Here is a 26991-nt window from a genome sequence, read left to right as displayed (position 1 = left end):
AATGCTACTGGGGTGATTGAGTTGCAGACAGTGGTAAATGCAAAGATATGTAATCATGGTTGCTAAGCCTGTTACTACTCATAATTTGCTATTATTCTTTTTAAAAAATAGTTAAGAATCACTAGATGTATGTTTAAATCACCCTCCCGTCGTGGGCAATACTTAGAATCACTTTAGATCACACATGATGCGGAGAAAGAGGGGTGGCTTTTACCCTCACCCAAAGCTAAACCCATCCTATGTAATATCCTCCATAACAATGATTTTATTGTTCATAATCCAGAAATCCCACTCTTATGCTACAATTTCCCACATGGTAATAATAAAGATGATTGGTTGCACTTACCAGACTATGGATCCGATTCCTGGTCCCGCATTGCTTCCTCTCCGGACTGTTCCCTGGGCCCATCTCAGAAAAGATCCTCTGAAAATTCACCCAGGACACCCACTAGCCCATCCGGCCACGTGGACTGATCCTAGGCTTCCTGCTCCACAGTCTGTTTATGGGAGTTCATTGTGATGTTGGCCAGTGCCATCCCCAGAGTTCTTTTACACCCTTGCTCTGATCTGAACATAAGATGGTCTGCATTTGGAAGTATGTCAAGAAGGACAGTGGGCTCTGTGCTCAGGGCAGTGGCAAGCACCTGATCCAAACTCCTTGTAGAAAGGGCATATAGATAGGGAGTTGCCAGACCTGCTGTTGCCATCCTCAGCTTTAAGTGCTTGATGCGCTCCCTGTGCTGCACACCAGTCCGGATAAGCCCATTTCTGCCAGCTTCTTCATGATGCTCTCATACGTGGATGTTCTGGATACCCCTCCCAAACTCATAATGCTTGCTGTACTCACACTAGAGGTTAATCAGAACCCTGGAGTGCTCCTGCAGCCAACAAACAGCACAATGCTGATGATGTGCCTCTTCCTATTAGGCACAGCTGAGCTGTGCAGAAATGAGCAGGTTGCATGGAAATGAAGGATTAAATGCCAAGCAACTGTGTATAAACCAGCAGTAGTATCTGGTACATAGTGGGTGACAAGGTGGGGAGGTATAAGGGCCAGAGCATGCAGGTACCAGGAATTGTGGGAATGGCATTGACAGCATATCTAAACACATTCCCAGGTGCTTTTGCTATATCCACACTACAAAATGGGAGAGTAGAGATGTAGCTCACAGCCCAACATGTGCTTTGCCCCACATCCCCAGGCAAGCACGTAGCTATGGATTCAGTGTGCACCTATACATGTTTAAGGTTTTGACTCTGGATGGTAGGAGGATTTGGGGAACAATGTGCAGTTTTTATATTGTTGGAAAGAGTAAATAACACTTTCCTATTCACTCCTTCCACACCATTCATGATTTTATAGACCTCTATCATATCCCCTGCTAATAGTCTCCTTTCTAAACTGAACACCCTGAATCTTGTTAGTCTGTCCTCCTATGGAAGCCATAACATACCCATGATCATCTTTGTTGCCCTTCGCTGAACCTTTTCCAGGTTCCCTTACAACCTTTTTGAAATGGGGCAACCAGAACTGTACATAATATTCATAGTGTGGGTGCACCATGGATTTTATATAGTGGCATTATGATATTTTCTATCCCTTTCCTAATGGTTCCTAACATTGTTAGCCTTTTTGACCACTGCTGCACATTAAGCTGAGGTTTTCAGTGAACTATCTACAATGACTCCAAGATCGTTCTTGAGTGGTAACAGCTACTTTAGAACCCATGATTATATATGAGGAAAAAAAATCATCCCAACTACAGTGTGCATTACTTTGCACTTAACACTGAATTTGAATAAAGTGCCTGAGAAGGTTGGGGAATCTTTGTCATGAGAAGCTTTTAAGAAAGAGGTTAGACAGCCACCTGTCAGGGATGGTCTAGATAATACTTAGTCCTGCCTTGAGTGCAGGGGACTGGACTAGATGATCTATTGAGGTCCCTTCCAATCCTACACGTCTATGATTCATCTGCCCTTTGTTGCCTAGTTGTCCAGTTTTGTGAGATCCCCCTGTAACTCTTGGCAGTCAGCTTTGGACTTAACTATTTTGAGTATTTTGTTCTGCAAACTTTCCTACTTTACTGTTCACTCCGTTTTCCATATGAACATGTTGAATAGCATTCGTCCCGCTACAGATCCTTGAGGAACCCCGCTAATTACCTCACTCCATTGTGAAACCTATTTATCCCTATCCTGTGTTTCCTATCTTTTAACCAATTACTGATCCGAGAGGACCTTCTCCCTTATCCCATGATTACTTAATTTCCTTTGGTGACAGACCTTATCAAAGGCTTTCTGAAAATCCAAATACACTATATTGACTGGATCACCCTTATCCACATGATTGTTGACACCCTCAAAGAATTTTAATAAATGATTGAGGAATGATTTCCCTTTACAAAAAAGAGGCGTTGACTCTTCCCCAACAAATCATATTCATCTATGTGTCTGATAATTCTGTTCTTGTCCTCATCTTCAAGAAGCTTCATAATTCTATGCCTCCCACGTAGCCACTCTTGTGGTTTTACATCACCACCCCTTGGCCTTCCTCTCAGCTCTTGATGCCCACCTCAATCTTCCTATTTGTCCACTTCTTTCACAAGTTCCTTTACATTTCTGCCACGCTGCCCTTTATAAATGGAACATCGTCCTCAAACGATTAAGTAAAGCCACTACCTTGACTTTGACCTGAAATCCCTCCTCAGGACTCACTTGTACTGTGATGCTTACAGTCAATGGTCAAGTAAATAAGTAGTAGGGATTACTGAGATCCATAATATTTCTTGTGTCTTTACATCTTAAGACTAAAAAAAGAGGAAAAAATGTAAATATCTGAAACAAACTGATTGTGTACATCACTAGTCTTTGTGACCACATATTCCTATCACTGTTACCCTTGTCCCACTTCTTCCAATCCCTCTATTTAATCCCTACACCACTTGTTGATTTTGTGTTAAATCTGATTGTAAGCTCTTCAGAGCAGGCATTGTTTTTTACCAAGTTAGTACATCACCTATCACAACGGAACCCTAAACATAATGCTATTACTACTGCCACCACCAATTCATACCCAAATCTCAAAGTTTCAGTTATTTCAAATAGAATTAAGTTACTTACCAAGCATAGTTGGATAAATATCTACAAGAGATACCACATTTGATAGGTGATGATGAGCTTTAATGCTTGGCCCCATAACTAGAAGAGGAACATGGGAACTTGCTTCATACATGCTCATTTTATAAAACTGCTGATGTTCCATAGCAAGTTCTCCATGATCTGCTGTGAATATAACAATGGTTCTTTTAAGAAGTCCTGTATCACTTAGAGCTGAAATGATCTCACCTGCAACAAAAGAGAGACTTGAAAAAAGTATGTTCAGATATTATGTTAAGCTTCTGCACCTAAAGAGCAGCATGCATATCCTGAGGGGAGGGGCCCTTGCTAGCAACTGGGGTGCTGTTCAAAAGCCTTGGAGCTTCTTTCCTTCCCACTGAAAGCAAAGCCTGAGACTCCACTCCTCACTGCAATATCCATTATAGTCTGAGATTGCTGGGGACTGTGAACCCCAGCCTGGGGATGGGGCTGAACCACCACCAATGACATCTTGAAGGGATGACAGGCACTCCCTCCCCACAAAGGAGGCCAGCCACAGTTCTGGATGGGATCCCATTGCAGCCAACAATACCCAGGGCAATTGGACAGCAGAGGCCCCCACCCAAAGCACTGGATATTGGGGGTCCTGACTGAGCCCTCACTCTATCCCAGGCACTGTGCTTTTCATTCTCTCTTGTGCATGTATCTCCACAGGAGCTACTACAGCCTCAGATTTGTGCAACGGAGAGAGAAAGAGGAGCAGCATCAATGGAAGCATGGTAGAAGGGATGGCCATGGTTCAGCAAGGTACCTACATATGCGTAACTTGAAGCGTGAGTAATCCCACTGACTTTAATGAGACTACTCACATGCTTAAAATTATGTATATACTTAAATACTTTACAGAAGAGGGACCCTAGTCGAAAGCTACCCTGCAACACGTATTGCAACAGCATGATCGCTTCAGAATCAGAGGTCCAAGGAGGCCTGACTGTTTCTCCATGAGACCCCTGTGTGATCAGGAGGATTGGTCCTTTGCATTTTTATATAGAATCATTCTAACATCACAAAAATATTTAAAGTAACTGTTCTATTTACTGAGAATTCTTGTTCTTTAGATATCACTTTTTAAAATGAAGAAACAAAACACAGTAAATTAAGGCTGATTTGCCTGCATGTATAAACTACGGAAACTTTGCATGCTTATTTAGATTTAACTTATTTTTTCTTGTAATTTTCAATACGTTGCTATTATATCCAGGGACAAACATGGGAGCCTTGCATAGGTCATTTTGTTGTCTACTTCATAGTCACAGCTATTGTCCGTTAGCCCAAGCAGTTAGCTAATATTTGGGACCTTGCTAGGTTGTTTCCATTCAGAGGAGAAATAATGAGTGGAATCAGGTGTCTGTTTGTGTAGAATCTTTGTAAATAAATAGGATTGCACCAAAGTTCTGTTTCCTTAAGCATAGTAGAAAACAATCAGGAGGCAATCTCATAGTGCAGAAATTTAAGTTTGCCTTTTCAGTGAGTATTCTTCCCAAAAGATCTCTTAGGACTTCTTTCTAAGGCCGCACTCACTCTGCTTCTTTCTAGTCTGCTTGCCTTCTCCTTTCTTTTCTGGTTCCTTCACACACAAGGACACTTCATCAATACCCCCAGCCCCTGCATTTGCAATCACTTGCCAGGAAACCACTTGTGTCACATGGCTTAGCTTCTACTTTGGCATTGCCCTGATGTCTGTGTCTTTGGCAGTTGCTTCTATTGTTTCAGCCATCATTAAACAAAGGGCTATTTAATTGCTCCATTGTTTAGCCTGAATGAAGGGTGCTTAGCATATCCATTGACTTTTACCAGGTCTTAACGCTATTAACACCTTTCAACATACAATTACCATCCTGGTCTGAATTCACACCAGTAAGTGAGAACACTCAGTAAAACAGTCCATTAGTAGGCTTGGCAGAACTCGATTTTAAAAAAACAAACACCTTCAACAGGTAATATCCATGTTTGTTTAGGCATTTTTTCTATTTTTATGGATTTTAATTTCACAGTTGCAAGAAAGTATAGGGAGGGTCAGACAGTGGGGAAAGAAACCCCGCAGGCAATTTAATGATATCAAAAAGTTAAAAGTTTACAACCTATAAAACAGAAATTGATTTAAGGATATATCTTTGTATGTTTTGACATGTGATATAACAATCTCCAATAAGTTCTCAAGCATGATTTTTCTTTCTTTGCCTATTTGTAAATTTTGATCATCACTAATGGAAATATTTTCTCATCAGTTTCATCAGTGAAATCAACATTTACCATCCAAAAATCTAATCCTTCCAAGTCTGACAGCAATACTCTACACCATCCAGTTCTTTTGCACATGCATCATTTACGTCAGGGGTGGCCAACTTGTGGCTCCAGAGCCACATGAGGCTCTTCAGAAGTTAATATGCGGCTCCTTCTACAGGCTCCGACTCTGGAGCTGGAGGTACAGACACCAACTTACCAATGTGCCGGGGGGTGCTCACTGCTCAACCCCTGGCTCTGCTCCCACTCCACCCCTTCCCCCTCCGCCTCCAAGCCTCCTGCATGTCACAAAACAGCTGATTGGAAGGTGCGAGGAGGGATGGGGAGGCGCTGATCAGTGGGACTGCCAGTGGGCGGGAGGCGCTGGGAGTGGGGGGGAGGTGAAGGGGGGCTGCTGACGTATTACTGTGGCTCTTTGGAAATGTACATTGGTAAATTCTGGCTCCGTCTCAGGCTCAGGGTGGCCACCCCTGATTTATACAATAACTAGGAAGCTATTTTACACATAACTTTGAGTAACTCATTACAAAAGGCTAGCCTGATCAGAGTTATCTACTAACAGCTTCAAATCTCTTTTCTGTATTATTATTCTGGAAGATTACCTACCAAGCATGGCATCCGTCTCTGCACACATAGCATAATAAAATGCTCTGATATCTCTGATTTCTTTCCTTGTAAACTGTCCAGTGCAATTCTTGGTGTAAGAAGAATAATAATCTATTGGGTGCATGTCTGAAAGAGGAGGCCATTTTGGAATTTTAATGGCTTCATACGTCACCTAAAAACAAGAGGAAATTAAATTATTTTGGCAAGTGAGTGTAATGCTTTTACAATGGATTTGAGAAAAACATTAGTTTAAATCAGAAATTTTCAAACTGTGGTCCATGCAGCACCTGCTTATTATCTGTTATATTCCTGCCACTTTCTCCTTGCTTTCTAGATACTTTTACAGATATTCAATCACCACCTTGCAAAGAAGAGCCTGGACACTGGTAAAAATCAGCTGGAAAACTAGAGTAGGACCCAGCTGCATGTGACCTGCTAGCTGATATCTCAAAAAATAAAAATAAAAATAGATAAAGGACATAGTCTTTTAGAACTATATTCAGTAGCTAATCTCAGAAGTGTGGGCATAGCATCACATAAAAGAAAGATGTTGTATCATGTGCTTCCATAGGACTAGGCATCATCTGGGAAAATAGATCAACATGGCAATTTACTCTTTCTGGGAAAATCTCCAGAAGAGCTGGCGTGAAATTTGTATCTTGGAAAAAGAATTCATATGGGTAGTCTAATTTTCAAATATATACTGGATATATAAATTCTGGCATTTGGATGCTCAGACTGGCATTTAGGCCAGTTTTATGCCTTGTGCCGATTTAAATGCCATGATCTATAATGGATATTTTCTATTTAGGCACCACATTTGTAAACTGGACCCTGAATATAAAAATAAGCATTGCCGTTTGACTCAGATTTTAAAATGTTTGTTTTTTTTACTGCTCAAGAATTATTTCTAAATTATATATTTAGAACTGTGAATTACATACTACGCAATGTGAAACCTCTATGACTTAAAGTAAAAAAGTTTATTAAAACTTCCATGATCTTACTAATTAATAATCACAGCTGAAGGCAGGGTTGACAAGTCCTAGGTCACAATGTACTAGCAGGTCCTGGGAGGCTTACATGCATTTTAGGAAGGCAATGGACACTGGGCTGGGGACACTTGGCACCTCAAAATGAATTAACAAAACGGACATGTCAGAGCTTGTACAGCAAGTATTTACAGCAGCATGTAAATATCATCCTAAGAAACAAATTCATCATCAACAGAACTTATTTTTTATTCTTGATGAAAATACCACAATATAGACAAAACTCCACAGGCTCTAATGACTTTAGATTCTAAATATGTATGTATGTGTCCTATGGTAGGGGAATATTGACAGAATTTGTGGGACTGATAGAGGACAAGCAAGGTACATCTGGAGCCTCCATTGCTCATTTATTTAATGCTGATGGGGTGCTGAAGCATCAGAGATAGAAGAGTTCAGCAGTGGAGAGAGTTCGCCAAACTCTAGCTAGTGCTACAGACTCCCCACAGCTGCCACTGAAATGTCATTTCCATTACCTTTTCTTGATTAAATACACTATTATTGGGCTAATTAAGAAGGGAACAAAACCAGACTCCAACTCCACCTATCAGCTGACAGTATTCTGTTTCAAGCCAGGGCATGTTGCAGAGATAGCAATTCTCTGTTGAATGAACCCTTGTCCATAGACAAGAGAAGTACATAAACACTCACCCTGTTAGACCTCTCTTCAGAAGTTGGTACCTTTAACCACCAAATACTATTGTCCCACCTTTAAGAGGTTACAGGGTGGTACAGAAACACTTTGAAATGCCTTAACTTCCTCCTCTCAGACCAAACTTGAGAGAAATTATGGCCATTCGTGCCAACATCTCCAAAGTCCTCACCTCCCACAAAATTCAATATTCTCTCTCATATTATCCAACATTGATATGAAGTCATTAAAAGAGCTGGTGAGACAGCAAGGTCTGAAGAGCCAGCAGCATACATTGACAACACCTAGCTCTTTATCTCCTTTACATCAAACGTAAACAGCAACAGCTCCAAGTTTTCTCAGTGCCTAATGAAATGAGAAACTGGCTACACCTGAATTCAGGCAAGAGTGGAATACCAGTAGGGAGAGAGAAGTTCCTCAAACAAGGTGGTTCTTCTAGAACATTCCCCATTATTCAAGGCCTCTACCCTCACATTAAGTCAACATCTGTGACTGGCCAGAAGATTGAACTCCTCCTATAGGCCTTAGACCTGACAATAGTGATCCATTAAATTAACGATCTCGATGCTTGATTGTTGCAACTCATATTCAGGAACAAAGCCATGTGCCCTGGAAAAGCATCAATCCCTACAAAATGCACGAGACCATCAGCTTAGCAACACAGGGTACTAGAAACATCATGCTGATGCTTCACTCTGCAGTAGCTGCCCCTTAGCTCTAGAATTTAATTCAAGGTCTCTGCCCTCATATTCAAAGATCTCCATGAGATTGCTCCTAGCTTCTTGAGAGACCACGTCTTCCTCCATAACCATGACAACTGTGTTCAGCTGGAACCATGAAATAGTCAACAAATGGGGGAGGGTGGCTCATAAAACCAGGAAAAAAAAAATCTTCACAGAAGCTGGCCCTAGCTTATGTAACTCCCTCCTGTAACAGATCGGAATGACCACAGGCCTTCCTGCATTCAAAACTAAATGTAAAAACACATCTCATTGACTTTGCTTTCCCTTAACATGGTGCTCTCACATACAACTCAAAATAAAACAATACATTTTTGAAAAATTTTAAAAACCTATAATAATCTAACTACTTTTTCCCAGGCAAAGAATGAAGAGAGTGATTGTTATTTTTATATGCTTGAAAGGGTATCAGATATTATGGTAAAGGAGGGGGGCATCAAATTACATAGGTAAACTGACTTTACAACACCCCAGTAGTAAAGACTGGGCAGATAAATGTAAAGTCTCTTCAAAGCCTACTGCTCAGTTACTGGGTTGTGTGAAATCTTGTTGCCATTTAGGCAGTGGGAGCCATGGTAACTAATCGAGAGAGTTTTGTGACAATAGTAAAACTGTATTTGTGGACAATACAAGAGGCAGATAAACAGAAATTGTTCACTCCTTCTCCCAGAGAGAATGGTATCTGCTGATTTCCTACACATGGAAGTAGCTAGATTTTTCTTAGCATTAGAATGAAAAACTGAAAGAGCTAGATTAGTAATCAAAGCATCAGGTAACAGAAAAGACAAAAAGTTACATTGTGCAAAGTCATTGATGTAGCACCTTTGCAGCCATTCTGGGCTAAGCTCAACCTGTCAGCACAGAATTCAGACACAATTTGATTTTATATAGCATCTCTTGTACCCAAGTTGCTACCAAATGCTTTACAAAACAATGAGCTAGACACTAGGAGTGCAAGGATTGTACAGGCAAACACCATTAAGTGTCCAGTTTAATATACAGTCCTTTTGGAATCAGAAATGGTTTTACTGAGTCGGGGAATATTGGTCAAGAGAGACTGGAGTTGTCACCTTCTTCTTTTTTCACTTCTACCTGGGCAACCTTAAGAAGTATGCTTAACATCTCATCCACAGATGTCCTTACAAGTGCACTATAATATCAGAATTGGGCCTGAGCCCAAGTTTGATGTGAATTATATAGTGTGCGAAATAAGGTACTGTACATACTAAATGCAGTTACAAATTCGTTTTGATTTAAGTTTCTGTACATTTTCACATACCTTTTCAAGCCAATAGGGAGATGTCAGAAATGTAGAGGACCCAAAATTTTCCCCTGTAGAGGGTGACGGGTATGGATGTGGTAAATTTAATCCCAAGTAAAGAACAAATGGTTGACTAAAATTAGTGGCTTCTTTCCTTATCCAACTTGCTGCTTTATCAGTATTCTGCCAATCTTCTTCCATTACTCTCACAAATGTCTTGTTGCCAGTAAGATTCACCATGGGTCTGCCTTCTTGTCTGAGCAGGAAATCAACATCCCTTGTCCAAGCTTCCACACGGTTACTGAAAATACAAGACTGCATTCAGTGGAAAGCATTTCCTTCTCTTTTCCTGCAACTAAACATCTAGTAACATCACCTCAGTTTTAGAAGATCTTTCTAAATTTGCAACTGCATTTTATTTGCATATTTCTATATATAATATTAGTGTTATTAGATTCAAATAACCAACAGCTAAACTATATATTCATCACTTTAGTTAATATTTTTCCAATTTGGAATCTTTTTTTTTTTATTCCTGGTCATTTCATGCCATAGGGCTCTTTCTTCTGCCTCTGATCCACCTCCCAGTTCTACTTCAACAAATGAACATATAGACACAGCACTTCCAAACCTTGTTGCCACATCTTCACTTAACGGATTCTCTTTGCTTTTTGCTATGGCTTCATCGCTCATTCTACCTGCTACATCTAGTCTCGAATTTTTATTATGTAATCTTATTTTCTACTGGACCCTTTCAACCACCTAGAGCATCACATCTTTTGAAACCATATCATTTTATTCTGGATTCTACGATACCACTTTTTGTAACACTGCCACTTTGGACCAAATCCTCTACTGACTTTCCTTGTGCAACCCCACTGACTCCAGATGATAACATTATCAGAGAAAGGGGGAGCCGGCAATGGAGCCCCAAGAGGCATAAATGAAACAAGTTTCATTATCAAATATGTTTTGAGTCAGATTTTCAGACAATTACAATTACTGAATCTCTAAAATCCTGAGAAATCTGAGCTGCAGAGGACTCACTCTGCCAAGAAATGAAATGACACCAGAAGTATCATAAACAAAGATTGGAGAGTGCCACTCCACCTTAGAAACTTTCTTAGGAATGATAAAAGAAAGTATGTAGTGGCAGATTCCTCAGGACTTTAGTCATGTAGTTTTGTTAAAGTATAGTGCCAATTATACTTCAAAGAACATTCATGTACTTTTTCTTCCTCATTTGGAATTTTACAAATAAGTTTTTAACTTTTAGCAAAACCTTTGTATCTCACCTTTATCAATAAAACAATTTTAGGTCTTTTTAAATCTCGTGTAGTTATCTGCATTTTCAAGATAAACAAATGTTTGTTATGCTTAACTGAATTAATCACAAATCATCACGATTTATCTCAGTAGGAGATATAATATTTATTGAACCTAATTTTCAAAATATCAGTGTGATGGGGAGTACTACCCCTTTACGGGACAGTCTTCCATTTATGGCCAAAACAGGCAGGAGGGCGATGCAAAAGCATGCTGCCCTATCTCGGGACTGTATATATAAATAAAAAAGCTGAGCAAGACAGAAAGGGATGAGAAGCCAAGCTGGCTGCTATAGGTTGCAGGACCTGGGCCTTAAAGACTTTGTTTTCTGACTAAGTTTGGTTGCTCTGACTCAAGGCTCTGAGGTAAGTGCTGGATGAACTTGGTTAAGCTGCTTCTTCCCTGACTTGATGCCTACGGGAGAGCCTGCCTGTTCCACAGAACAAGAAAAGAAATAAGAATTCTGCTGGCAGGGGTTGGTTTGGAGGACTTAAGCAGTCAGTTTGATTTTTGCCTCCCAGTTCTTGCATACTGTACAGTTAGGCATCCATTGCCTGTACAAAGAGGTGTGTGCAATTATGGTTTAGATTTTTTGTGCACATTGTATACTATATTCAATGTAATATCAAACTTAAAATATAACATAACTATCTATCTATCTAGATAAAGTTAGTTTGGGGCTTGGGAGAAAAGAAATGGAACAGGTCACTCTCCAGTACTGGAGCAGTGGGGAGAGGTATTGACAGGTCCCAAAGGAAAACAAATCTTCAGGCAGGCAGGCGGGCAGGGAGAGAGAGAGAATTGCTGCAACAAAAAGGATGGCAGAGAAATAAATGGGGCAACCTCTATGCCCCATAAAATGCACCATTAACTATATTTTTATCCACAGATTAAAAGGAAGTAAATACTAATGGAGCATCAAACCAATTGAAAGCAGAAATATGTATTTTCTGCTATAAATACATCATACAATTTTAATTAAAACACAGTAAGAAAGTCAGGCAATTTGTTTAAAGGGGTCATCTTTTCTGCAAAGAAGACATGAGAGACCCACAAACTGTAAACAAAGACTAAATTATCAGATGTCAGAGTTCAGGTGGAAAATGAGTTACTAACGAGAATTTAAAAGTTTTGAAATGAATCTTAAACAATTGCTTATAACACTCATGATGAGAAAGAAGTAGGATCATACCTCCTTTGCTGACAGATGGTTCTCCAAAGATAGCAACTTAGAGAGTGGAAACAAACAATGAAGAGATAAAGGACAGAAATATAATGTTGCTTAATAATGAAGAGAAAATCTTAAAAGCTGGAATTATTACTATTGTATAAGTGAAAACATATAAAAGGCCACCGTCAAGTAATTTAATTCCCAACTGAAATATTTTAAATAAAATTCTTACATGTCTATAGCACCCTTCATTCAAAAGGGCCTCAAGTATAAATATACAACTTTGCTAAAACGTAGTCACTACAGTACTTTGATGGAAGAGTAACAGCTATCCAACAAACAATAGTGGTGATTGGGAAATTCTGGCCAATGCCTACATTATAACCTTCCTCATTTCCTTTTGATATAAGTACTGAATTTTTTTAAACAGCTGAAAAGCGTCATGGTTTATGTTAGTAACAATGAAGAGTCTGTTCAAAAGTGTTCAACTCCTCTGATGCTCAGGTGCTGCAAAGTGAACTTAAACTGGTCACTGATTTCCCCTGTGTGTGTGAGATCTCTGTTGATGTAAAGGTGGAGGCGGCAGTATATGTGCCTCCTACTCCAGCTGCATATCTCTGGCATAAGCAGGAAGGAGGACTTATTGGGTGAGCTGAGAGTGTGATAGGAGTCAGTCAGTAGTAGAAGGGGGTGTGCTACAGCTAAGCTCCCCTACACCTGACCTCCTTGTGGCATTACAGAGCTTACATCAGAGGTGGAAGTTACAGCAACAAAGTGCCTTTTTAACTGCTGGAGCCTGACAGTCAGGGACCTGGGAGCTGCAATTGGCTTCCTGCAGCTGTCACTGTTCACAATATCAAAGAATTGACACTCTTGTCTATTGGATAAGCTGTAGAACTGTGTCAGTCATTAAAAAGTCATGGCTCTTTTTGGAAGAATAGCAGTTAGTCCCAATGTCCTTGACAAATTCAAAATAAATTAGTTACATTCTGCCACATAAATTTCCCATGTAGATACAACTGGATACAGTTTTCTGCTGAGCACTGTTAAACACCTGCCATGTTCCAACCCATTTCAGTGCTTGGTGATGTCATCCCTATATAACACAGTACAGAGCAGTCAACTCTGTTCAGTGGCTCATAGAAAAAAAATAAGACATGGCTCCTACTTCAAAACAAGTGTGCAATCTACTTTCAAATATGATGCAATAATGTGGGTCACAAAGCAGTATGAAGGTGAGGATAGGGACCAAGTTTACATCAACGAGATTATGTAGTCATCGAGCAAGGCTAGCACACAGCATGATAGGACAAACATTTTAAAAATTTGATTTGTATATTAGCCCAGGATGCCTGTTCCATCTGTATGTTCCACACTGGATTCAAACCACAGCCAAAGAGTCATTAAACCAGGCATCACTGGTGAACTGGAAGAGACAGGGTCACTGTGATCAGATACAGACTGTCCCTAAATGACCTCAAAAGCATGTGGCGAAGTTTCTAAAGCATTTCACGATCTTTAGCAGAAAGTTGTTTGTGACATTTGGGGGATCACCCAGACCAGTAAAGGGTTCTGTCACCACCTGCCTTGAAAATCTAGGTGCCTTAATGCTATGGCTCAGAGCTGACACACACCAGTAGCCAAGAATAAGAATTAACGCCTCAACCAGACTTCCACCCACAAGTTACTGATAGCGGGGTCTCCCCAAATCTATTCCCTGAATTCTTAACAACAAAACACTCAGACTTTTCCCTTCCGGTTCACCATCCCTGAAGAAGGGAAACCTGCCCCACCCTGTTATCAGTCCACTTGGGCTGGGACACTCCACCAAGATTGCACAATATAGACCTGCTTAGGGTAAAAATAAACAAAACGTTTATTTAATAGAAAAACCACAGATTCAAAGATGAAATAGTAAGAATAAGCAAACACATACAAGTTACACAGAAAATAAACATGAAGACAACCTCAGGCTTTATGATTCTGTATTTGTTAAATTCCCTTTTCTAAATACTCCCTACCTATTGCCTCTGAACAATTTCCCAACATGCCCTCTGTCTTAAAGAAGATCCAGTGTTTCAGACAGCAGCTTGCTTAGATGCTAGTCCTCAGCATCCTGTTTTGGATATGCTTCACTTTAAACATGTTCTCTTTTAAAAGGGTTTGCAGTTTTTGTTCTCTTACACTCTGAAACTATGGCAATTCATAGTTACACAAAGCAGGGGAAACTCCCTTCTTCCTTAATTTTGCAAGACTGGGGTTTTCTTTTTAGTTTCAGTGTCTTTCCATTAACTTTAATGATCCAGGACCAGTCCTAGTCAACATATTCATAAATGATCTGGAAAAAGGGGTAAACAGTGAGATGGCAAAATTTGCAGATCATACAAATTTACTCAAGATAGTTAAATCCCAGGCAGGCTGCGAAAAGCTACCAAAGGATCTCTCAAAACTGGGTGACTGGGCAACAAAATGGCACATGAAATTCAATGTTGATAAATGCAAAATAATGCACAGTGGAAAACATAATACCAACTATACATATAAAATGATGGGGTCTAAATTAGCTGTTACCACTCAAGAAAGAGATCTTGGAGTCATTGTGGATATTTCTCTGAAAAATCCACTCAATGTGTAGAGGCTGTCAAAAAAGCAAACAGAATGTTGGGAATCATTAAGAAAGGAATAGATAATAAGACAGAAAATATCATATTGCCTCTATATAAATCCATGGTATGCCCACATCTTGAATACTGCATGCAAATGCGGTTGCCCATCTCAAAAAAAAGATATATTGGAATTGGAAAAGGTTCAGAAAAGGACAACAAAAATGATCAGGGGTATGGAACAGCTTCCGTATGAGGAGAGATTAATAAGACTGAGACTTTTCAGCTTGGAAAAGAGACAACTAAGGGGGGTTATGACTGACGTTTATGAAATCATGACTGGTGTGGAGAAAGTAAATAAGGAAGTGTTATTTACTCCTTCTCATAATACAAGAACTAGGGGTCACCAAATTAAATTAACAGGCAGCAGGTTTAAGAACAAACAAAAGGAAGTATTTTTTCACACAACGCAGTCAGTCAGTCTGTGGAACTCTTTGCCAGAGGATATTGTGAAGGCCAAGACTATAACAGGGTTAAAAAAAGAACTAGATAAGTTCATGGAGGATAGGATCCATCAATGGATATTAGCCAGGATGGGCAGGGATGGTGTCCCTAGCCTCTGTTTGCCAGAAGCTGGGAATGGCGACAGGGGATGGATCACTTAATGATTACCTGTTTTGTTCATTCCTTCTGGGGCTGCTGGCATTGGCCACTGTCGGAGGACAGGATACTGGGCTAAATGGACCTTTGGTCTGACCCAGTATGGCCGCTCTTATGTTCAGCATGGTCTTTCCCTGGGTTGTACAATGCTAGGTGCTTGGAGTTAGTTTTGTGGACATAGCAAGCCTTAGAGGTGCCCCTCCCTGCCTGACTGCTTCCCCACACAGCTGTGAAGTGATGCTGTGGTTGCATCCTGGTTACAATTACAAATGTCTACACATATATACATGCATACATTCATAACCATAACCTGTATACATATCTCCTAAGGACCATCAAATTCAGAACATTACAAGCCTTCATAAATGATCTTACTTGATATATTTATACACAATAACACTGTATACAAGTTGATTCGATTGTTCATTCTTTGGGGTTCAGACCCCTTGTGGCATCTGGACCCTGATTGTCACCGTGTTATTTAATAAAATATTGTCCACAAAGGAAAAAAATCTTTAAGACATTTGTTTCCCTTAAAATGTTCTCAAAAGAAAAAATGTAGAGATACACCCACACTCTTTATTCTAAAGAGTATTTATGAAATTAAATATGTAATTCAATGTATTACTTTAAAATTGCAGGCAGCTAGGCTGGACTGTTGGTCTAGTGGCAGTACAACAAACTGCTACACAGACAATTTAAATTTGGCACCCCAGTTCAGTCCTTTGTTCTGGGCTTGTAAATCTGGGAAAACTGCTGAGATAACAAGAATCAATTCCACTCCCTAACTGGCCAGAAGAATCCTCATATGTCCAGAACATATTGTTTCCACAGAACTCTCACCTCCTCCTGGCCTGGAGAGTAGAAGTGAACCTTGATCTCCTGAAGAGTGCAAAAGTTAATTTAGGATGAAATTCTCCCCTGTACAGAGGGCCAGCAGAGGCCTGTAGCCCACTTAAGCTCCCAAAATGGTGGACAGGCCTTATGCTAGTCCTTCATACACAAGTGAACTTCACCTTTAATGTAATGTTCTGATTATTCTGTATTATAACTTTCAAGGGGCTATAACACAATCAGAGTTCATTAGCCCTTTCTCTCCCCAAAAGTTATGTTGTTACACTTTAAAAAGTGAGATCACACATGCACATATACATTATAAAGTTTGCGGACGATACCAAGGTTGGAGGGCTTGCAAGTGATTTGAAGGATAGCATTATAATTCAAAATGATCTGGACAAACTGGACAAATTGTCTGAAGTAAATAGGATGAAATTCAATAAGGACAAAGTACTCCCCTTAGGAAGGAACAGTCGCACACATACAAAATGGGAAATGACTGCCTAGGAAGGAGTACTATGGAAAGGGGTCTACAGGTCACAGTGAACCACAAGCTAAATGTGAGTCAACAGCGTAACACTGTTGCAAAAAAAGCAAACATTATTCTGGGATGTATTAGCAGAAATGTTGTAAGCAAGACATGGGAAGTAATTTTTCCGCTCTACTCCACGCTGATTAGGCCTCAGCTGGAGTATTGTGTCTAGTTCTGGGCACCACATTTCAGGAAGGATGTGGACAAATTGGAGAAAGTTCAGAGAAGAGCAACAAATATGATTAAAGGTCTAGAAAACATGACCTATGAGGGAAGACTGAACAAGTTGGATTTGTTTAGTCTGGAAAAGAGAAGATTGAGAGGGGATATAACAGTTTTCAAGTACATAGAAGGTTGTTACAAGAAGGAGGGAGAAAAATTATTCTTCTTAACCTCTGAGGATAGGACAAGAAGCAATGGGCTTAAATTGCAGCAAGGGAGGTTTAGGTTGGACATTAGGAAAAAATTCCTAACTATCAGGGTGGTTAAGCATGAGAATAAATTGCTTAGGGATGTTGTGGAATCGCCATCACTGGAAATTTTTAAGAGCAGGTTAGACAAACACCTGTCAGGGATGGTCTAGAGCAGGGGTCGGCAACGTTTGGCACGCGGCTCGCCAGGGTAAGCAGCCTGGCCAATTTATTTACCTGCTGATGCGGCAGGTTCAGCTGATTGTGGCCCCCCCTGGCCACGGTTCGCTGTCCCGGGCCAATGGGGGCGGTTGGAAGCCGCGGCCAGCAAATCCCTTGCCCGCGTCGAGTCCCTTGCCCGCATCGCTTCTCACCGCCCCCATTGGCCCGGGACGGCGAACCGCGGCCAGTGGGGGCCGCGATCGGCTGAACCTGCCGCATCAACAGGTAAATAAACTGGCCCGGCCCGCCAGGGTGCTTACCCTGGTGAGCCGCGTGCCAAAAGTTGCCGACCCCTGGTCTAGAGAATACTTAGTCCTGCCATGAGTGCAAGGGACTGGACTTGATGACCTCTCAAGGTCCCTTCCGGTCCTATGATTATTCTGCAACCGATCTGCAGCTGGTGTAAACTGGCATGGCTCTGTTAATTTCAAGGGAGCTATGCTGAGTTACAGCTGCGGAAGAGCTGGCCCTTTATTTGTATATACTTCTATTAGCCATACTCCTCAAATCTGATTAATCATGTAACAGTGACAGATGCCTGGTAGCTGCCAGGATCATGCTATGATGCATTCATATTAAACCATTTAATATGGTTGTATCTGATCACATACTTCCTGCACATATAAGAAATAGAAACTTCACATTTGCAAAGATTATTTTTTCTTATCAATGCCCTAACTGCAACAGTTTCCTAGGACAAATGGAAGTTAGTTTTCCTGGTACTTTATTAAAAAAAAATTAACAGACCATATTCTTTGTCAAATAAGTGTCAGTTAATAGATATATGTAGGCTTGGAAGGATTAGATTTTTAATCGGTAATGTTGGTAAACATCGACTTCACCATACATACACAAACCACTGAAAAAATACTTCCGTTGATGCTAATCAACATTTACAACTAGGCAAAGTAAAAAAAAAAAAAAAAAATGCTGCTTGAGAACTCAGAGTTTGATTTAAGGGTATTTACTTTGTATATTTTGACATGTGATGACAATTTCTGTTTTAACAGTTATAAAGCTTTAACATTTTGAATCTCAGCCTCTACTGTCTTTAAATATTATGCAGTGGAGGGGGGGCGGCAATAAATTTCCCACAACTGTGAAAATTTAAATAGCTAAATATTAAAAAAAAAAGTTTAAAAATAAACATTGATATCCATAAAAATTATATACAAAAATCAAATTCTGCCAAACCTAGATATATGTTTAGGGCAAACTCTTGCTCTGTGGTTCAAAACAGAAGCAACTGCATGTTGTATGGATCAAATCTATGTTTCTGATATATCCATATCTCTATTGAGCCTAACAATCATACATCATATACTGAGAGGACAGCTCTGTTTCTCTTTGCAAGCCTTCTCTTTACCAGGAAACCAAAGCAACAGGACTGCGCTAATTAACTCAACATGCAACAGTAACCTTCCTTATATCTATTCCACACTATTTATAGATTATTTAATTGGCTAGTTAGACTTTTTAAATGTCTACATAGATGCAATTAGAATGAGACACACATTTTTCTGTAATAAAAAATTATAAGAGTTTTTTTTAGTTTTCAATTAGAGAGAAATGTATTAAATTTTAAAATTCCACTTACGTATACACTAAAAAAGGCTGACTCACCATGTATTTGTTTTCATTTATTCTCAACCTCCACCCACTTTTGTTCAAGAAACAGTAAGGGCCTGATCCTGTGAAGTGCTGATCCCCCTCAACTCCCACTAAATAGAAATCTGAGAAGGCTCAGTAACTTGCAAAAGGCTTTCAGCATAGCAGGTTCAGGGCATAAACCACAAAGATAAACACCGACTAAAATCACTGAGCTTGATTCACCACTATGTTACTCAAGTTTGTCAGTGCAGAACCACTGATTGTATAATATTTTGTATTACTACTGAATCTACCTCGAGCTCCTGAAAATTCAGCTTGGGTGACTAAACAATCATGTACATACAGGATAATATATAAATTAATAATAATAATCTCCTCTGTATATCAGTTTTGCTTGCTTTCTTTTTCTTAAATAAATTTAAATATGTTGGCTTCTTCTTTCTTAACTGTTCTAGACAAACCTGAGCATTTTAGGGTTTATTTAGCTGTATAGAACAAGCAGCGATGAAATTTCATAACGGACTGTGGAGCAAGGCAGAAAGTAACAAAAGCAACAAATCAATATTTTTTGCTCCATGATTTTTTCCACCATAGAGAATTAAGATTTCTCAATTATCCAAACTTTAGTCAGCTATCTAGTCAAACTGTCATTCAACTTTTCTAGGTTGTGTCCATACTACAGTAATCAAATCTGGAAATCAAACAGAATTTGAAAGGATTATACTAAAATAGCTCTACTAGCAGCAGGTTAACACAAATTCATTTCTTTCCCCTAGAGGAGGAGGAATTCCAAATGGGTAAATTGAGACATAGGCACTATAGGCCTATGTCTATGGCCCCTTGAGCCCTGTTATTACATCAGACCCTCAATTTTAATAAAGACGTTACTAATCCTAATGGCTACCAAAAAAAGCTTGAATATGTGACCTAACTGTAACCAACGTAGTGACATCTGCCCAAATCTGGTCACCCTGAAACAGCATCTTAGAGCTGTGAATTTCCCTATGTATCAATATGGAATATCAACTCCAAGATCCATTGCCTTGGGGGTGTTTCATCAACACCACAACAACACAAGACTGTATGGCAGAAGGAGAAAAATTCAGTGTGCCTGCTCACCCAACCACTGAGGCAGATAAACTTTGGCTGCTGAGGTAAGTATTCAGGTCCTCCCCTGACCATGCTGTTTCCAGGGGCGGAGGCCTCCAGCTAATGCTCCTCTGGTGTTAAGGGGGCTCTAAACCACTACCCCTCTCTCTAGGGTGGGAGGGTGACCCCCTGCTGCTGTGTGTGTGTGTGGGGGGGGATATGGGGCCCCTAATTGCCTTAATCTGGCCCTGTAATAGTGTAAAGGATCATCTCTAATAGTGATGAGGATCACCTCTTTTATTCATTTTACACCCTTCCAAGCCTTTGGAATGAGACCCCAATCTTCCTGAAGCTTTTGGCTCTGGGAGCAAGAACAGGGATTCAGTGTTAAATCTAGAGCCCAGATCTGTGGGTCTGACCAAGTTTTTTTCACCATAGCCACTTTTGTGCTCCGATAATCTTGTGGGAAGCTAGAAAACGGTTTAACCTCTATCATGAATTAGTGTAAATTAGAGCAGCCCCGGGACTACTCTATCTTGCAACATTCTCTTAGGAGCCCATTATGCTTGTTGGAGATCACTTGGACTTCAAAGCACTTTCTCCCCCAGGGACAGGAACCAAGAGATAGGATTTAGAATGGGTAATTCCATTTGCATGACAGGTGGGGATGCCTCGACAGGTGAGGGGCAGAATCTGGTATGTAGCCATGCAGAAAATTTTCATCTTTCAAATTAATTTGCACTTGCCTTAAATAATTTTATTTTAGACACGCCTGCAAAAGAATGAATCACCCACATAACCATTTATTACATAGCACAAACTCTGACCCATTGCTTTCTCAAAGAAAGATTCTGTGAAGGTGCATTTGAGGTATTTGTATACAGTTAAGATCAGCTATGCTTTTTAAAAAGTACGAATAACTGCAGTACTCAACAAGTTAGCGATGCACATCTTTAACCTACAAAAATACAAACATATGTAAATTGTTTTCTTCCTTTACAATTAGTTTTACAGCTCTTAACATGGCACAGTGAGGATTTAAATCATACATATAAACCAGTATTGAGAACCAAAAATGAAAAAGGGGTGTTTTTTAATCCTTTTACAAAGCAGATTATTGTTACATATGCTGTCCATGCATCTATTTCTTACTGAAAAAGAAAGACAAAAATTCATCAGAGGTTCTGTAATGATAAAACCTGAAGATACAGTAGGGCACATATATTCATAGTTCAGATGACAAGTTATGTAAAGAGTCACAAAGGGAGAGATTGCATTTAAGGTAAATTTACATACAATGTATTACAGACTCAATTCACTAAAGAAAGTTCTCAATGGCAACGTTAGATTTTGCTGTAGATTCTTCATTCAGAATCACCCTTTCTTTCTAGTGTAGAACCTGAACTTCGAAAAACCTGTGTTCCTTCATCTGTAAAATGGGTTACCTACTTCATATGAGGATTAGCTAGTTAATGTCTATAAAGCACTTGGAGGATGAAAACTGCTGTGTAAATTCTAAGTATTAATAATTAGCAAAGTCTCCTTTCAACATCTGATTACTCATTTCAGATAGGGAAGGGAGTGAAGAGTAAAGAAAATCTGAGATATTAGTTTAGTAGAAAAGAAGGAGAAATCTCAGTACCATTAAACATTTCGACAGTGGACATAATCAGAAACTAGGAAAATTGTGTACCATATTAAAAACTGTAAAACAGGCAGTTTTTATATGTACTTGGGGAAGCCACAGTAACACTTATCTACTCCATCTATTTATGTCGTATTATGACTATCATTGTGAAAGATGTTTGGTTCCTTAAAATTTTTGCTGTTTTTCATGCCTTGCTTTCATTCACAACTTTTCTTCACAGAAAAATTTTGCAGCAACAATAGATACTCTCACTGAACATATTTTGAAACATATTACCATATTTAAAATTTTCCTGGGACTTGGGGAGATTTAAAACATCTCAATACTAGCAAAAACTTTTCTGGTTTGCTCCCCGCGCACCCAAATATTTCAGATATTTAGGTTCAAGCAGGCATTGAGGCAAGGCCTAGCACAGATTCTAGACAGCCTATAGGGAAACAGCTTCTGGGCACTCTACCAAGGAAGCAATACAATCTGCCTGAAGTGACCTTCAATCCTAATCTCTCAAACTCTTTCATGCTGGGCAAATGATTTCAGTGATCATATTCTAGCAAAATTGATGAACAGACAGCCTCCTTTGAGACTGATGCAGCTATCTTTATGTAATTTGGCTAAAATTCCCCTCCCCTCTCGCACCTCCCATTCACAGATGGAGCATGCAACAGTTAGGCTAGTCAGCCTTCAACACAACAGGATTACAAACATTAGCATGGCTGCTGTGTGACTACAAACAAAAAATATGAAAGGACATATGGACCAACTAAGCTCACCAACACAAATCCTATCTTTCGTCTCATGTAGAGGATCCAATCTGGGAGAATCCATGCTACAAACTGGGCGTGGAAGAAGATAATATGGATGGAATGCTGCACACCATCTATATCCCGATTAATATCAAAGGACCAGATCACACCATTTAATTTCTCTCCAACTATAATATAACCTATCAAGTACTGCAATATGGCAACATATTCAAATTTGTCACTTGTTCCCCTCAGAGTTCGGCCCCGAGGAACTTGCATTGTCTGAAGCGCCAGAACTTGCCAAATTTTGTAGAGAATTATACTATTTCTCCAGACTGGCAGCTACACTAGAGGAGTTCCTTATGACCCACCAAAGAGTTAATATAGATGTACTGATGCAAAAATGGAACAAAGAATTGGCAATAAGTATCTTACCCCACAGTGAAACAGAACAACATGAGAGATTAAAGAAGCAATCTTGGACCTCCAATTAAGTCTCTTTCAACAAAAAATTATGTTTAGGGTTCACTAGTTGCCCCAAACACTTCACAAAGTTAAAGCTACCCTGAGTGATCAATGTTGAGGGGTGTGTGTGTGTGTCTGTGGGGTGGTGGTAGTAAAGGAGCCAGCATGCATATGTTTTGATCATGCCCTATTGTTTCCAGCTTCTGAGATGGTATTGGAACCAGAATTAATAAGTTCCTAGAGTTGTCACTTGATCTTAAAGCTGACATCTGCATGCTGTACTGGGTCAGATACCCAGCAAATGGAAACTATCACTATATCAAAGAGAATGGCTACATAGAGTTGTACTGGCTGTAAGAGGTCAAATTTTGCTACACTGGAAAAATAAATCTATCCCTCCCCCCCAGCAGGTTTAATGGACTGGCAGACCTGGCTGCAAAAGAAGGTATCTGTAATGGCGTGGCACCCACCTCTCACAAGAACCTCCTTCTGATCAGGTGTGTCTGCAGTCTTTAAAAAGTCCCAGCCCTGGTATTGAGCCATACCTCCAGGACTTCCTCCCTGGAGGCAATGGTTTTGCTCTTTCTGGTCTGTTCTGGCCTCAGCTCTCTGGCTGGGCCTCTTAGCAGTTCAGATTCCCCTCTGGGGTTTATTGCTGTCCAACATAGGCCATTCCCTAATGGCCTATGGGGGGGAGGGGTGGAAACCTGGACCCACCCACTACTCCAGGTCCCTTCCCAGGGACCCTAAGAATAGTACCCATTTGCCACCATCTCCCTTTAATAAAACTGCTTTCAGTTCCCTGGGCCACTTCCCCATAGCCCCAGCCTTCACCAAAGCTTCACCCTTACCTCAGGGATCTTTTATCTTCAGGCCCAGCAGCCAGCCAGGAGCTCTTCCTCTCACCCCTGGTCCTTGCCAGCACTGAGCTGTCCATGGTGCTGCAGTTCCCTTTGGTCAGCCAGGAGCACCCTCTACACTCCTCTGACTCCAGCAAGAAACTGACTGTCCCTGCAGCTCTTTTTATATGGCTCTCCTGGGCCATGGGTGGCTGCTTCTCCTGCAGCCACTCTGGAACATGTGTTCAGGACCCTGAGGCCTCCAGCACAGCACCTCTGGACCTAGTCCACACCATCGCATACAATAGATAGCAAGCCCTAGAAAAAGCTGAGTCTATTTGGGACAATTTCCTAGAACTGGTCAACTAAAAATCCCTGCAGGATGCCTGAAAGAAAGACAGGAGATAAATCTATATCCTTCTTCCGTATTCCCTCTCCTCTCCATCTCTTCCCCCCTGCCTTTTTCCCTTTCATTTTTATTTATTAATTCATTTGGATATATGGTATAAAAATCCATGTGCTGGGAACATATAGTAATTTTTGTACTTGTTTTTTATGTTGGCACCTAAAATACCTTTGGTTTGTTAAATGAAAAAAATTGAAAATTGTAATTAAATCAGAAAAAATAAAATGAAAGGAGTTTAAAATCTTTTTAGCCTTTTGTGTGGTTCAGTTAAATGAGTCATCCTTCTTGTAGACAATTCAGACAGAATTTAATGGAAATGGATTATGCCTTTATCATCTTGAAGTACTGGTCCCTGGTTTACCAAGTAAAGCTACGAAAATTGTAATTAGTGCTCTGTACTAAATAATGTATTTTATTCTAATTTACCATAACAAAATGAAATTGACCTACACAAAGAACTGAAATAAAGCTGAGTTTGCCGATTAAAATGAATAAATACATTGCACAAAATTCACCAGAACATGTTTAGGATTTATGGATGAATTCTGGTGAGAATCACAATGAAATCAAATTATTTTGAGCTAGCTACACTGCAATCTTGTTATGAAGCTGTTTTTAAAAAAATATTATTAAAAACAGATTGTATCCAAATGGGCAAAATCAGAGATATATAAATTGAGATTTCTTAAGTATAACTATTTGTACCTGTGACAGGCATAAAGGTCATTCGGTGCCCTCACACCCTTACTTGTCTCAATGTGACTCTTCATGGGAGTAACTGTATGCCTGGGCCTAACATTTTGCAGGACTGGAGCCTTCATACATTTCTAACAGAATTTCTTTAAAAAAGATCAATGCTACATTTTAATTGAAAACAATAAGCCATGGTCAATCTGTTGTTCCATGATTTAATCACATTTATGGATGCCATACCAAAGAGGAATATATCCTTTGCCTACCTCACTGAGTGATGTCCCGAAGTATAATCTAGTTTCCCATATTTCTGAGTTCGGTAGCCATGCTTTTGCATCAGGTCCATCCATGTTGTATAATTTGGATCTAAACCTTTGAAGTTATTCCAAGATTCTGTTAAATGAGTGAAGAGGCCACTCCACATAGCTGAAAAAAGCAAGTCAGAAACAAATGCCTGTCAACGCATTTATAGAATAATAACTAGGGTTGTCAAGTGATTATTGACAGGCTTCCACTGGCTGTGGTTCGCTGCTCCAGGCCAATGGGGGCTGCGGGAAGCAGCGCGGGCCGAGGGATGTGCTGGCCACCGCTTCCTGCAGCCCCCATTGGCCTGGAGCGGCGAACCTGCGGCTGCGGCAGGTAAATAAACCGGCCTGGCCCACTGGGGGCTTTCCCTGAACAAGCGGCGGACCGGCTTTGAGACCCACTGTTGTAGAGGACAAACAAGTCCATTGGAATCCTTAAAGGTTTTCAGAAGTACTGAAACCTGAGTAATGTTTGCATTACTTGGGGGGCTGAGAAGTTGAAAGAGAAGAATGCAGTTGAGAGGAAGAAGCATGGGAGGCAGACAAGGGGGGAAAAGAGAAATGGATAAAAACCTCAGAAGGTTTGGATAATTTTAGATAAGCATTTAAAAATGGGGGCTTATTCAGCTCAGGCCTTCTGAGGTCTGTCCATCACTAATGAACATTTAAACCGGCTCTCCCCTGGTAGTTACTATTTCCTTAAGAAGATTTTTAATATGGTTTTACCTGCACGAGAAGGACAGCATATTGGAGAATTGGTGTAGGCATTGAGAAAAACCGTGCCATATCTTTTCATGAAATTTATAAAAGGTAGGCTCACGGTCTGATTTCCTGGATAAAATGTCAACCTTCCATCCTGCAATCAAAAAGAAGGTACTTAAAAACATTAAAATTGATAATGGTAACATTTTCTTTAATAATTAGAATTAAAATATTATGAAAATGACCCAAAGCTACAGTATATGGCAAATTTACCATTCTAGGAATGACGTTCTGGTTGTCCAAGAGTTGCAACAACAGACTGGTAACTATAAACATCACTGGCAGGACTCTGTGTGTGTGTATATGTGTATGTGTGTGAGACTCAAAAGCATATGCTAACTGTTGTATTTTCAATAAATGCTGCATATTTGCCTTCCTCTATAAAGATTCCATGTGCTTTGTATAAGCATAACAGTCACAAGCGTTTGCAAGACCAGGGCCCTAGACTCGCTGACATTTCATCTTTAAAAGAATAAGCTGTGTAAAATGGATACAGATCATTCTCTAGCATCTGAGTCAGTGATGGCCTAAGAAAAAGCATGTACAGTATAGAGAAGCAAGAGTTACAGTGACATAACTGTTAGAATGTATGATATGTTGATACTCAGTTTTTAAAGAATCTTTCATTTGTTAAAAATAATTGCTTAACATTATGATTACATTTATACTTCACATTGTATTTTACAACTTGCAATACTTAAACAGGAGGGCAAACATACACAAAAACAGAATCATAACTTCTTTTTCTGCCTTTGGCCTTACAATAGAGATCCACAAAAACATTTTACTAAGCCTAAAGAATATTGTGTTTTTCATGTTACTCTGTTTCTGTGCCTTAAAAGATATGTGGTCAAACTCTGATTTCAGTTATAATGGTATAACTTTATTGGAGATGGTTTCACTGTCTTATATAGTCCCCTGAGGAAAACAGGCACCAAGAACAATAGTTTTATATATT

At 39.9% G+C, this 26991-nt stretch overlaps 1 protein-coding gene and 1 long non-coding RNA gene across 7 annotated transcripts in view; one reads left to right on the top strand and one right to left on the bottom strand.

The window, feature by feature from the left end:
* The window catches only part of LOC112060241 (uncharacterized), a 50553-nt gene extending 25901 nt beyond the window's left edge, over positions 1-24652 (top strand). Inside the window, exons 3-5 of one of the 4 annotated variants that reach the window (XR_010602250.1) lie at positions 3811-3903; positions 23436-23525; positions 23902-24652. This is a non-coding gene — a long non-coding RNA (uncharacterized LOC112060241). Of the gene's footprint in view, positions 1-3810; positions 3904-23435 lie in introns of all 4 variants that reach the window. The other 3 variants (XR_002889555.3, XR_010602249.1, XR_010602248.1) reach the window with 3 other exon arrangements.
* ARSK (arylsulfatase family member K) overlaps positions 1-26991 on the bottom strand; it is a 45165-nt gene that overhangs the window by 14351 nt on the left and 3823 nt on the right. For 2 of the 3 annotated variants that reach the window (XM_065599216.1, XM_024109606.3), the window contains exons 2-7: positions 25998-26127; positions 25233-25392; positions 12230-12265; positions 9730-10012; positions 6007-6178; positions 3121-3345 (exon numbers count right to left, since the gene is read on the bottom strand). In XM_065599216.1, the coding sequence (XP_065455288.1) occupies positions 3121-3345; positions 6007-6178; positions 9730-10012; positions 12230-12265; positions 25233-25392; positions 25998-26067 (946 nt within the window). In that variant the 5' untranslated portion in view covers positions 26068-26127. The remainder of the gene's footprint in view (positions 1-3120; positions 3346-6006; positions 6179-9729; positions 10013-12229; positions 12266-25232; positions 25393-25997; positions 26128-26991) is intronic. The other variant, XM_005306900.4, reaches the window with a different exon arrangement.

This window comes from Chrysemys picta, chromosome 6 (assembly GCF_011386835.1).
Source record: "Chrysemys picta bellii isolate R12L10 chromosome 6, ASM1138683v2, whole genome shotgun sequence".
Lineage (NCBI taxonomy): Eukaryota > Metazoa > Chordata > Testudines > Emydidae > Chrysemys > Chrysemys picta.
The sequence above is the reverse complement of the archived record's forward strand: the minus strand, read 5'-3'. Positions and strand labels throughout refer to the sequence as shown.